Source organism: Kryptolebias marmoratus, linkage group LG19 (genome assembly GCF_001649575.2).
Source record: "Kryptolebias marmoratus isolate JLee-2015 linkage group LG19, ASM164957v2, whole genome shotgun sequence".
Classification (NCBI taxonomy): Eukaryota; Metazoa; Chordata; class Actinopteri; order Cyprinodontiformes; family Rivulidae; genus Kryptolebias; species Kryptolebias marmoratus.
In genome coordinates, this window is record NC_051448.1 from 12,198,424 (window position 1) to 12,211,019 (window position 12,596).

Below are 12,596 nucleotides of genomic sequence, written 5' to 3' on the forward strand. Positions count from 1 at the left end.
CTCCACATTAACGTGCTGCCGCGACTCCAAACCCCACGCTCACACTCGAGTAATAAAGATTACCTTCGGATTCTCATCAGCTTCGTGACTCAACAGTGAAATCTTGGGCTCCGCTCACCTATGCAGTGACCCATCATCCTGCTCCCTCTGGCTGTGTGAGAGCTCTGCTTTAACAGGGAATGAATAGCCACTTGTTGAGGAAACCCAGAGAAGCGATTGCATATCAGAGTTGAATAGATTGTATTATTTTAAGTAATAAGAAAGGGAGAGGCATCGTGAGACTGTTTTACACTCCGCAGCTGGCAGGTTTCAGCCCGTGAGTGGGCTTCGGAGAGAGCTGCAGCCTTTGATTCATGTCTTCCTAATAGCGATGGACCTGAATCCTCTAAAACTAACACTTGTGTAATTCTTACGCACACACGGACCCGTACTGAGGCTTGCACCTACACACTCGTGGCACACACAGGTAATTGTGCCCACCTGGAAAAACATCATTTAGTCAGGCGCCCCTTCCTTCTACTAACACTGCTCTTATACCACGATGGGCTATGTGTGTGTGCGCACATGTGTCTGCTTGACCTCCTTTACCCTTTTCATGCTCTTTGATCCCAAAGCGTATTTGACTCAAAACTCTCTAAGCCCAAACCCATCCAACTACAATCCTGAATTTCATCTTTGCAAGCATATCAACCAATCAGGCTACGGTTCAGTTATCCTCAACCGTTCAGACAGTTAATTTAAAAAAAGGCACTCACTGCAAAGTCACGACGGCTTGTTAGTAAAATTAGTGAACAGCCTCCAAATGCTACGTGGATTTGTTCACCTGCGGAAACAGTGACTGAAATTAAGTCAGTAATGTCAAAGTCCACTGAAGAGCTGTGTGGGATGTTTAGAACTACTTTTTTATATTTGACTTTCCAGTTTGTCTGCAATGAGTGCCTTTATTTTGGTTATATGAAGTACACAGAAAAGAAACAATGCATTTATGAATGTATTTGGAAAAGGCTGTTTTGCCCTAAAGAAAACAGTGAAGGCAACATAATTGTTAAAGCACAAGCCGACTGCTGAAATACATTAAGTGACATGAATCTATGTGTACAGAGAAATACTTTGAAAGTAGATATGTAAGCATCTATTTAAACCTAACTTTGATTTCTGTAGGATGAATGTAACTAAATCAGGATGGATTTTGAGTAATTAAATCTAATAGATTTGTGTTTGAATCAGAGGGCGTGAGAGCAAACACACCGTCAAAACTAAAATCATCTCATAAACTGAATAAAGTATGAGATGTTAAACTGGGAGGTTGATTGATTGGAGTTGTTTTAAGATAGCAGAAATCCACTTTGGTCTTGGCCCCACTTGGACCTGAAATTAACTCGTCAATCTGGTCAGAATTAAACTCCGTTTCTCCAAACTGAGGTCATTCTCTGCAACAGATAAGATACTGATTGTTCATAACCTTTCCAGAGAGCCCCAGTTCAGAAGATTTGAGAAAAATATGCAGTGTTGAATTTAGTGGATTTATACGTAAATTAAATGTGTAATGTTGTTGATTTGAATTAAATTGCTTTGCCATTTGCTATTTTTACTATTTGTTTTAAGAGATGCCAGTGTAAACAGTGTAATTTACATTTTTTCCTTTTTGATTTTTTGTCTTGAAAAATGTCTGAGGCTTTAAAGAGTTTCCGGCATTTTTTGTTTTAGTAAAAGGTCTACATGCAGTAGTCAGGGTACAAAAAGGGGAGACAGAAATAGGTGTTTTGTTTGATTTTGGTGACCTGAATGTTTCAGTCGTACTGTAAGGTGAAAAAAAAGGAGGTTTTTCTCAGAGAAGAACAATGTGAGGAATAAAAACAAACAGGTCGCTCAGATGACCACTGTTGACGTAAAGGCCACAAGCCTGACTGCAGGCACCTGCTGTGCTCCTTTTAATAATCCCAGTGTGATGTCAGCAATAACACACACACACACACAAGTGTGAGCATGCCAGCAGGCATAAGCTGGTGATCTGGGCAGGCCTCAGCTATCTTTGGCATCTCCTCTGCCCCGCTGGTAGCGTTGCCAGTCTGCGTGGGCAGTGATGCCATCTGATACGATTTGACGCCTCGACCAGCTGTCATCCAGCTTTGGCCACGTTAAGATATCTGGCAATTACATAAACGCTGGATCAGCAGCTTTACAGAGTTTAAAGGAACACTGTCTTCAGTTGAAAACAGTCACAACAGCAAGAGTTCCTTCACACCATGAGAAATACACAGATATCCTCGTTTTATGGATTAAAAAAAAAACACTTCCTTCCTTGAGGTCTGATAGACACCGTCAATCAGACTGACTCTGACACTGATCAATGAACACAAACTTAATTTTTTTAAAAATCCATCAATGATTGGTTAATAAAGTGTTTGGGGTACTGACATATTTAATAATTCATGTCACTGGATTCATTAATGCATTCAGCCCTGTCAGTTACTGTATGTGATCGTGTTCACTACTGCTGCACAGACAATATCTGCACACGGATGCTTTTTGCTCAGTATAAAGGACCATTTATTACTCTTTTCAGTCAGATGAATCATGTTAGCACCCTGAGACCAATAAAGTTAGTCTCCCTTGAAATGGCAGAACAGTTTTTAACAAAATGTGCAATCATCTGCCTTTTATTTCTTTTACAATTTGTAAAAGAAATAAAAACCTTTCTTTAACCAAGAAAGGTCAGGTTGAAATTATTCTTTAATTTATTTGGATAGGTTTAACTAAGTACTTAAGAATAATAATAATAATAAGAAGATAAAGTCTATTTTGTTGCAGTAATTTAATTTTCTTATTCTTGGATTCAATAAATGAATAAATGAAGCTTACCTCAGTAAGTTACGGTTACAGCTCCAACTTGTCCATTTTACTGTGTGTTATTATGAAGTTGCTGTAATACATTGTTTCTTTAAATCCTCAGATGCCTTTTTTTCTTTCTTTTTGGTATTTGACCCATGCCTTTTCCATAATGGGCCCAACTTTGCTGTTATCCAGGCTCCTCTGCTGCCATCTGCTGGTCCAACACGGGAGGCTGCTGTCAGCAGGTGAACACATGAAAAAAAAAAAAAGAATTAACACTGAGGTCTGAGAGCGGCTGGTGATGGGATTAAAACGCTGCCGTCTAAAATAATAAAAGCATCTTACCTCCACTGAGTTCAGGCTTCGAGAGAATTTTAAACCAATTGGGATTATTTCAACCAAGGCGGCATAAATGAAGAAAATAGCAACTGCAGGTATGTCACCCAGTTGTTTTCCTCTCTGAGGGAGAAAACAGGATAAAAAAAGAGAATTGGAGGTAATTATTTAGTGAATTTCCATTTTTCAGATGTGAAAGCCTTCATAATAATGAGCAGGAGGGAATATTTATCATCATATAAGATGAAATATTAAAATAGTTTTATTTTTCTCTGTTTGTTTGTTTAGAAGGAAAACAGCACATTGTTATAAACTGGTAAAGCCACTCATCAGTGTTTTACAAAAGTAAAACTTGAGTAAAAACCATAACAAGAATAAACAACAGACGTTTTTGTTTTTTGCTGTTTTGTTCTAAACAAAACAAATAAATGGAGGATTTTTTTGGGATGGTAGACAGAGATGTATTCCTGTGGTTAAATCAGTCTGACAACTTATCATTTACATGATCATAGTCGTTTAAGAGTAAATATTGTTTTTTGTTTTTGTTGTTGTTGTTTTACATGACATTGTCATAATGAGCCACATTTAATTCTGATGGAGAAAAACCCTAACCAGTAATGTTTGTGGAAACAATTAATGTTTCTTTTTTTATGCAGAACATTGTAAAATATACAACATGATGAAAAACAAATAAAAAGGATTTCAAAATAGCCATCTTACTATATATAAATCAGACTTTTCACAGATTGTTTGGTCCAGTTTCAGATGTTGAAAAGCCTTCTGTGCAGTTTGTTACTCTTCCTCTGGTTCTGGAGGGCCTCTATCCTGCAGGTTTTAGATGTTTCTCTGCTACTCAGCAGGTCTTTAGGTTCTGCGGAAACCTGTTAATCAGTCATTCATTCACACCAGGTGTGTCAAAACAGAGAAACACCCAAAACATGCAGGATGGAGGACCTCCAGGACCAGGACTGGACACCACTGCTCTAATAGGACCCCCTGTCACCCTGATCACAGCATGTAAGTTATAAAGAAGGATAAATTAGCTGCCTTTGTGCTGATCTGTATTTTCCACTCATGCATGTTGCATGAAAAGGGCTGTGGTAGCTTGATGGTTAGTGCCGATGTCTTGTAATCCTGATGCTGCAGGTTTGAGCCCAGGTTGTGGCAGGAAAGGCATCTGGCGTAAAACAATTGCCAAATCGTTTGTGTGTTTGCTTGCTGTGGCGACCCCCTGAAGAAGGGAGCAGCTGAAAGAACAGCAATATGTTGCATGAAAAATAAACTGGACTCTTCCATGCAAAGGATTATGGTACAAAAATACATATTTGTGTATGGTGCTGTCATGATTATGGATGGCTATAGTTGCTTGGACCCCCTCCAGCAGTTTAGAGTTCATCCAGAAGATGGCAGCCTGAGGGTGGTGCACACACACACATGCTGTGAAGATTGCGAGTAACAAACACTAATGTATCCCAGTCATCCTCAGTCAGATTTTCAGATTACTTTCCATTCTTTTTTTTTTTTTTATTCGTTGAGTTAAGTGCAGAGGGGCCATCGTTGTTATCCCTCCTGATGGTTGGACCTGTGAGGCCCAGCAGATCGGTGCTGGATGTATTTAAAACAGAAACGTTGCCCATGTCGGGCTGACAAATAAAACATTTTCAAAGAACAACAAGGGTCGTGCAGATGTGAACGACGATGGGATCAGCTGGAACTCCCCCCCCACCCCCCACCACCACCACCATCCCCTCCTTAGTGAGAGAACTTTGTTCACATCACAGTTTGGGCAGCCGTCCAACGAAACAATTAGCCTGTATGGGAATCCCAGCCCTGCTCTTAAACAAACCACCTCCCTCCCTCCTCCCTCCTCTCCCCTCTCTCCCTCCCTCCTCTGCAGCTGGCCTCAGGAGAGAGAGGCGGCCAAGTTTATTTTCTCCACGGTGGTCCCTTAGGGATGGCGGTGAGGCCCCCGCCGCGCTGCCACTGATGTATTAGGTGAGGGTCTCCGAAGAGACGTTAGGGGGACCCTTTTATTACCGAGGCCCTCAATCTTCCTGTTGCTGTTGGAGAATCCTCGACGCTGCTCTGACAAAGCCAGGTAACAAGCCCGGGTTAGAGTCAGAAAGAAAATGATTGTCCCGGAATCACAAATGTCGGAAAATCAGAGTTATTGATATAGGTATCCATGGCAACTGAAAAAAGATTAATATGCTGGCAATGACTTTGATTGAAAAAGAGATATTATTTATGCTCATGGCTCTACTTTGGATCTTATTACTTCAATAAAAAGGAAATAATCAGTCAGCTAATCATGTTTTCAAGTGTTTTCCTATGAACAAGTCTCAATATATTAAATAAATATAAAATAAATACAATTCATGCAGGTGTTTAAATCTGAAAGTGTTTATATTAATATATAAGAATTATTAACAACTTGTATTTTTAAAAATTGCATTTTTAAAACACAGAACTGCCTGCAGTGAGTTACGATAGTTTTTAGATTTATCAGGTTTTAAACTTTTTTTTTTTTTAAATAAACTTATCAAGAGTGATAATAGGAATTTGCTAAACGATTATTATTATTTTTGCGTTTATCCCAGTGACTACATGTATTGAAATTGGAAATGTTCTGTCAGTAATTGCACGTTTAATCTGACTGAGCTGAAAGTAAAATAGCTGCAGAAATAAATTAAACAAACAAATAAAAATAGCCAGTGCAGAGTTGAACACAAACCCACTGAATGGGAAAAAATTTACAGCTCAAAATAAATGCAAAGTTTGAAATGTGCAGATGTTGGGATTCATGGCTGTTTCAAATCCATCAGATTAAAAGCATTTGCTGCTTTTAATAAACTCGGAGAGGAAAGAGGGCCTGACCAGAAGGGAAGGGGATTATGTTTTGTTTTGTAGAAGCCGGTCCTCTCGGACACTTCTTCTGCGGCGTTCCTCTTTGAGGGGCAGCCAGAGAGAGGCCTGTGTGTGTCAGCCTGCATAAATAACTGTCGGCACAGAGTAAACACAGCGGTCATAACCCGGGCAAATTAAAACAACTGGCTCTCAGGCTGCAGGTTTTTCTACCACCTTCAAGATATCTGTAATAACCTCTTGAGCTCAGCCTCTGACCCTTGTTCCTTATTGGCCGGACCCGGGCCGGTCTGACCAATCAGGACGCAGCTCTGAGGCTCAAATCAAACCACATCCTGAAAGATAAGAAACTCTTCTGTCCAGTTTGTTATGACTCTAAATGTTTTTTGTGGTTCTGACAGCATTTGCAACAGTTCCTGTAGAAACGGTACATTACAGCAGATTTATCTGGTTTTACAGGAATATTACTGTGTTTTTAAATTATAGTAGCTACTGGATCATGGTTCCCAGTCAGTTACTGTCATTTTTTAACAACAAACATGTTTGCAAGTGTAGTCAGGGCCCAGACGTTTACCTGCTCTGTCCAAATAAGAACTATATGACAAGAACCCCACCATGGGGATTCTCAAAATAATCTTTAGAGGCAAACGTTTGTTTGTGTAAGAGTGAGAAGGTCCACCGTTATCTCCCCAGAAACAACAGAGGGGCTTATCTGCACCGGCGCTTTGTCGGCCCTCAGGTTCGGCTATTCAGATAACACGGGTTACCACAGGTCAGAAGGCAGGGGGCCACACAGGGGAATCAGAAGGAAATCAAATTCAGTGCACTTTAAAAGTGATACAAATATATATATTTTTTTATACATGAAGCCTGTACAGCAATAAGTCCATCAGAGTCCAAACACAGGCCTGCAGGGAGTCAGACCCACCTGCAGGCTGGTAAACAAAAAGCAGTGTAGGAGATTATCTTTGAACCAGCAAAGACAGCAGGTGAGGAGGGGGCGAAAAAAATGCATTTAAATAAATGTATCTCCTTTTTTTTTATTACAGGAACGAAATAGAGAGTGGATGATCTCCCTCTGTTATTCCCACTCACAGCCTGCAGAGATGAGCCTTCAGTCAAAAATCAACTTTTTTTTTTCGTTCGGATATCCTTTAAAAAAAAAAAAGAAGATTTTGTTTGTTTGTTTGTTTCTGCTGCATCATGACGCAGTTGTTCCGCACAAGCGTGTTGTGCTCAGCATGTCCTTCAGCTCGGTCTCTGGCTTGCCCGCCACCATGAAAGGCCATGTCTGCAGAGGAATGATACAATCAGTTAATACAGGGCCACGCAAACATTCAAATCCAGCTCAAAACATTCAAAAACATAAAAATAAAAATGAAGCAAAAATACTGTTTTTTCCCAAACAAAACAAACATTTCCAGCCTGTCGATTAGGAGCAAAGACGTGTAATCAGATGGTGATGCGTTCAAATGATTCCCCAATATTCGAACATTTTTTTTTATGTCTTCAGCTGTTAAAAACAAATAAATGCTGTTTTATGATAATGAACTTGTGTTTAAAAAATCCTCATGAAATCATTCGTTTTAGAACTATATAATAAATAAATAATAAAAAGCTCAATATGAGGCCTTTTGACTTCACCCGCACTTTGAACGTGTCACGCGAGTAGTTTGAGTTTTAATATTTATTATTTAAAAAATAAAAATAAAAAAATTGCTGTTTTCCACCTTTCTGCACGTGCTTGATGCCACTTTAATTCTGAGCATCTATTTTAAAAAAATCAAACTCAACAAAACAGCCTTTAAGACGATTATTTCTGTTTTTTTTTTTTTTTTTTTTTGGTTTTTTTTTAAACATTCATCTTTTGGAAATCCGCATTAAAAAAAAACATCTGGTAACATCTGCTCCAGCACCAGTCGCTCTCTCACCAGGTTAACGGGGTGAATAAATCCAGTTTCGTATTTGTCGTTGGCCAGAATCTGCCGGAGATGCGCGATGTAGCTGGAGGCGAGGCGCAGCGTGTCCAGTTTGGAGAGCTTGGTGTCCGCCGGCACCCAGGGCAGCGACGTCTTCAGGCGCGAGAAGGCCTTGGACAGCACGCGCATCCTGGCTCGCTCCCGCGCGTTCGCCGCGTTCCTCTGCACCTGCTTGCCCTCCTGCTGCGGCGCACCCTTGGGCGCGCTCTTCCTGGCGCCCGCGGTGCTCCTGCGCTTCTTGGTGCCGGGCGCCGCGTCTCTCCTCCGTCTCCTCCCGTCCTCGCCGGCGCACGCGCCCTCGCAGTTGGAGCTCTCCTCTGCGCTCTCGTTGGAGTCCTTGCCGAACTTGAGGATGCCGTCCAGGAGCTCGTCGTCGACGTCGCTGAGGGAGCCGGTGGACATGGTGGTGGAGGTGGTGGTGGTGGAGCGAGTTCAGGCTGGGGCCACGCGCGCGCGCCAACACGCTCCTGCTGCTTTTATGTCCGCGTGGAAGGAGCAGAAAGGAGCAGAGTTTTTATCTGCATGAGCACTGAGGGCGGGACCTCATGCTGGGAGGAGACAGATTCTGGGTCCCTGAAGTTTCCAGGACCCTGAGGGACCCCGGATGAGTCACTCACAACAGGACCGGTTTATTTTACCTACTTTAAGCGGCCAAATACTCGATTTATTTCACAAAATAAACATTGTAGTGGAGATGAATGGATTGCCTCCCTAAAACCTTTTTTTCTGCAGAGGAAGATCTTCCTGAAAGAACAACACCAGGGCCTAATTAATATTAAAAGCTCAAACCACAGGGGTCGCAAAAATCAAGCTATTTTTAGCGGTTTTATTTTTTATTTTTAGTGTTTGTTGATATCCCAAAATATGCAGTTCCCACTTATATTAAAAGGCCCAGCATTCCTTGAAGGAATGCATATCGCCCTCCACCCTTTGTGCCAGAGTTTTAATTGTTTGACTTTAAAAATGTATCAGTTGCAGGTGTACATACAATGATTATTTCCTGAGAGTTTCTTTAAAATATGCCCAGTGATTCATGAGATATTTTGCTAACAGACAAACAGGCTCGACTCCAGCAGTTTGTTCTAAACAAAGATCTCACTCAATCAGTTGGCTTCTTGGGGTGTGTGTTGAGAATGAATCTCAGCTACTGCCACACCAAATCTGAGCTCAGAGTCTGTCGAACTGACCGCGTTAGAGCCATTTTAGTGTTTTCTGACCATAGCTGGCTCTGCCGACCATCTTGAATTGGACTGGCTTTAAAAGGAAACCAGCTGAAGATGCGCACCGAGTGATAATTGCCTGAGAGTTGAATCAAAATTTGTCCTCTGGTTCATGAGATATTTTGCTAACAGACAAACAGGGTTCCTATAGTTAATGGCAAAGTCCCACTCAACCGGTTGGCTTTTGGAGTGTGTGTTAGGGATGATTCTCAACTACTACCACAAAAAGGTTTAGCTTGGTCTTTGTAAAACTGTCCGAGTCGGAGCCAATTGTGTGCTCGCCAAGGTTGATTAGCTGCGGTGGCCATTTTGAATCAATTTAATCGGATCAGTCGGAGACGTACGTCCAGTGGTTACTTCCTGAGAAGTGATTTTTTTTTTCACTCTAATCAATACCTGCATTCATGTGACCGGAGTGGCCCATCAGTGAGTCAGACAAACAAGGACCCTAATGGGCCTCTATTGTTAGGAGAGTGAGAACAATCTGCAAGCAGCCCAGCTTCCATCACATCTCAGCTTTAAAAGATCAACTCCACGCTCTCTATTTCTGAATTGAGAAAGCTCCTCGGATGAGAAGCGAAACGTCTTCAACTACAGAATAGAAGTCCAGCTGTTTTTGTTTTTTAACCTTTTTTTAAATTTATTTTCTGAGAGTTTCACTGAAATCCACCCGCTGGTTCGTGAGATATTTTGCTAACAGACAGACAAAAGAATGCATGTACGCACAAAAGTGCACGAGCACAAGCAAAAACATTATCACCCACCGTTCGCCTTATAGCGGCGGACAACAATAATGTAGAGACAAAAGAAGCAACATATAAGCTCAGCGTCCTTTCTGTTTTATGTTAAACTTAAAGATGTTGGTTTTTGTGACCAACATTTAAAAAAAAAAGGGTTTTTTTGCTGTTGTTGCCTCGAAAAGATGCTTGTTTTTACGGTTTGAGTCTTGCAAGTATTCTTGTCTTTAACTGCAGATTTTAACCCATTCGGTTCGGTGTCCACACAACTGTCAGCACGTCCTGCCAGTTAGCAGGGTGGAGTGAGAGGACAGGGGGGTGTCACTTCTCAAATGGCAAGCTGGCGCCTCGGTCCCCTGATGTAATGGATACCCAGCACCCAAAATCCCCCTGTTTGGCCTTCCACATCATTCCACACCGATGCTCTGCGCACCGGGCCCGCTCAGGGCCAAGTCCAGACAACTGGAGCTGCTTTGGGAGGAAATCCTCACTTAAGTTTGGTTCTTGGTCACTTCCTTTTTTTTTTTTTTTTTGCTTCTTGAGTGTAAACTGCGGTGCAAGTCGCTGCAGAATTTTGTTCTTTCGAGGATGGAGGATTTGTAGGATACGTAAGTGTGTGTGTGTGTGTGTGTGTGTGAGCTTTGAGTCTTCGTCTGCACAGCTGAAGCGTGGAAGGATAAGAAGTGTGTCTCCAGAGAGCTGACCTTTACCTCCTTCGCTTCCGGCATCACAGTCCATCCAAACAGACATTATCTGCCTTATCAGTCAGAAACACACAATTAACTTTTTAAAAACCTTTTTGTCCATTTCCACAACCCCAATTTTTTAAAATAAATAAATAAAAAAAGCTGGGGCATTCAACAGAATGCAATGATTTGCTAATCTCATGAACCCATATTTTATTCACAGTGAACCATAGTAAATAAAAAGGTTGAACTAAGAAATTGTATCATTTTAGCAAAAAAATAAGGTAATTTTGAACTTGATGGCAGCAACACATCTCAAAAAAGACAAGATGGGAGCAACAAAATAATGTAAAGGTTAGTGGTACAAATAAGAAAAGCTGGAGGAGCATTTTGCAACTAATAACTTTAATGACAACAGGTCAGTAAGAGGACTGGGTATAAAAAGAACATTTAAAAGAGGCTGAATCTCTTAGAAGTAAAAATGGGAAGAGGTTCACCAGACTGTGAAAAACTGCATCTAGAAATAATGTAACATTTTCAGAATAATGTCCACCAATTAAAATCTGGGAGAACTGAACATATTATTATGTACAGTTTGTAATATCATCAAAACATTTCAATATTCTGGAGAAGTCTCTGAGCTCGAAGGACAAGACTGAAAGTCAAGATTGGATTCAGTGATTTCTGCATTAAAAACTGGTCTGATTCTGTTCTGGACATCACTGCATGAACTCAGGAACACTTCTATATGTCATTGTCTGTAAACACAGTTCCCCGTGTCATCTACAAATACAGGTTAAAGCTCTATCATGGAAAGAAGAAGCCAGATGTGAACACCATCCAGACATGCCGCCATCATCATCAAAGCTTATTTAAAACAGACTGAAAGCAAAGTGGAAAACTGTTCTGCAATCAGATGTATTAAAATTTGAAATTATTTTTGTAAACTATGAACACCACGTCCTCCGTACTAAAGAGGAGACCATCCAAGCATGTTATCAGTGAACAGCTCAAAAGCCTGCCTCTCTGATGGTATGGGGGTGCATTAGTGCCTATGGCACGGGCAGTTCACACATCTGGAAAGGCACCATCAGTGCAGAAAACTATATACAGGTTTTAAAACAACATGCTTTAATTCTGACTTTGATTCTTTTTGCCTTACATATTTCATCAAAATAATGCTAAAATGCATACATACCTCATTACAGCAGCGTACCTTTGTTGTAAAAGAGTCCAAGTGTTAAACTGACCTGCCTGTCGTCCAGACTTCTCATCAATTGAAAACATTTGATGCTTCATGAAATAAAAAGCAGACCCAGGACTGTTCAACAGCTAGAATCCTACATCAGACAGTAATGGGACATTTCCTCCAAAACCTCTAGCAGCTGCTCCCCTCAGCTCCAAGATGTTTACAGACTGATGGTAAAAGAAGAGGAGAGGTAAACATGACCTTATCCCAACTTTTATTTTTGAGATGTGTTACTGCCTTAAATTTTAAAATACCTTTTTTTACCCAAAGAAATGTTACAATTTCTTAGTTTAAACATTTGCTATGTTGACTATCTTTGTGAATTAAGTCTGGTTTTTCTTTGCAAATCATTGCATTTTCACATTTAACAACTTTTCAGGAATCGGATTGTATGTCTTCAGGAGAGCAAAAAGAGGCCTAAAAAAAGGAACTTCAAATCAGAGAGACCACGGCGACATGTAGTAAAACTGGGAAAAAATGAGTGGGACAGTGCAGAGAGGGAGAAGACCGATAGGTAAGGGAATAAAAGAAGAGAAAAGAGGACATGGATGGTGGTGGGGGGATTAATCTTCTGGGTGGGCTGAAAATCAAAGCACTTAGTGGAAAAGTAATAATAGAGTCTGGTAGATTGATGATCACATCTGAGCTACACGAGAGAAACAAGGAGACTGAGGGAGAGGGAGCCAAACTAA

At 40.9% G+C, this 12,596-nt stretch overlaps 1 protein-coding gene and 1 long non-coding RNA gene across 2 annotated transcripts; both read right to left on the reverse strand.

Moving 5' to 3' along the window:
• Nucleotides 1-934: 934 nt before the first annotated feature.
• LOC112450889 lies at nucleotides 935-3,992 on the reverse strand. The gene is made up of 4 exons (XR_003039616.2): nucleotides 3,889-3,992; nucleotides 3,178-3,291; nucleotides 2,863-3,067; nucleotides 935-2,147 (listed from the first exon to the last, which is right to left on the reverse strand). It is a non-coding gene; the product is annotated as an uncharacterized LOC112450889 (long non-coding RNA).
• Nucleotides 3,993-7,146: 3,154 nt separating this feature from the next.
• Nucleotides 7,147-8,913, reverse strand: tcf21 (transcription factor 21). Its single transcript, XM_017427281.3, has 2 exons — nucleotides 7,965-8,913; nucleotides 7,147-7,324 (listed from the first exon to the last, which is right to left on the reverse strand). Exons 1-2 carry the CDS (start codon nucleotides 8,412-8,414, stop codon nucleotides 7,235-7,237), a joined length of 540 nt encoding a protein of 179 aa, XP_017282770.1. The 5' UTR covers nucleotides 8,415-8,913; the 3' UTR covers nucleotides 7,147-7,234.
• Nucleotides 8,914-12,596: the final 3,683 nt, after the last annotated feature.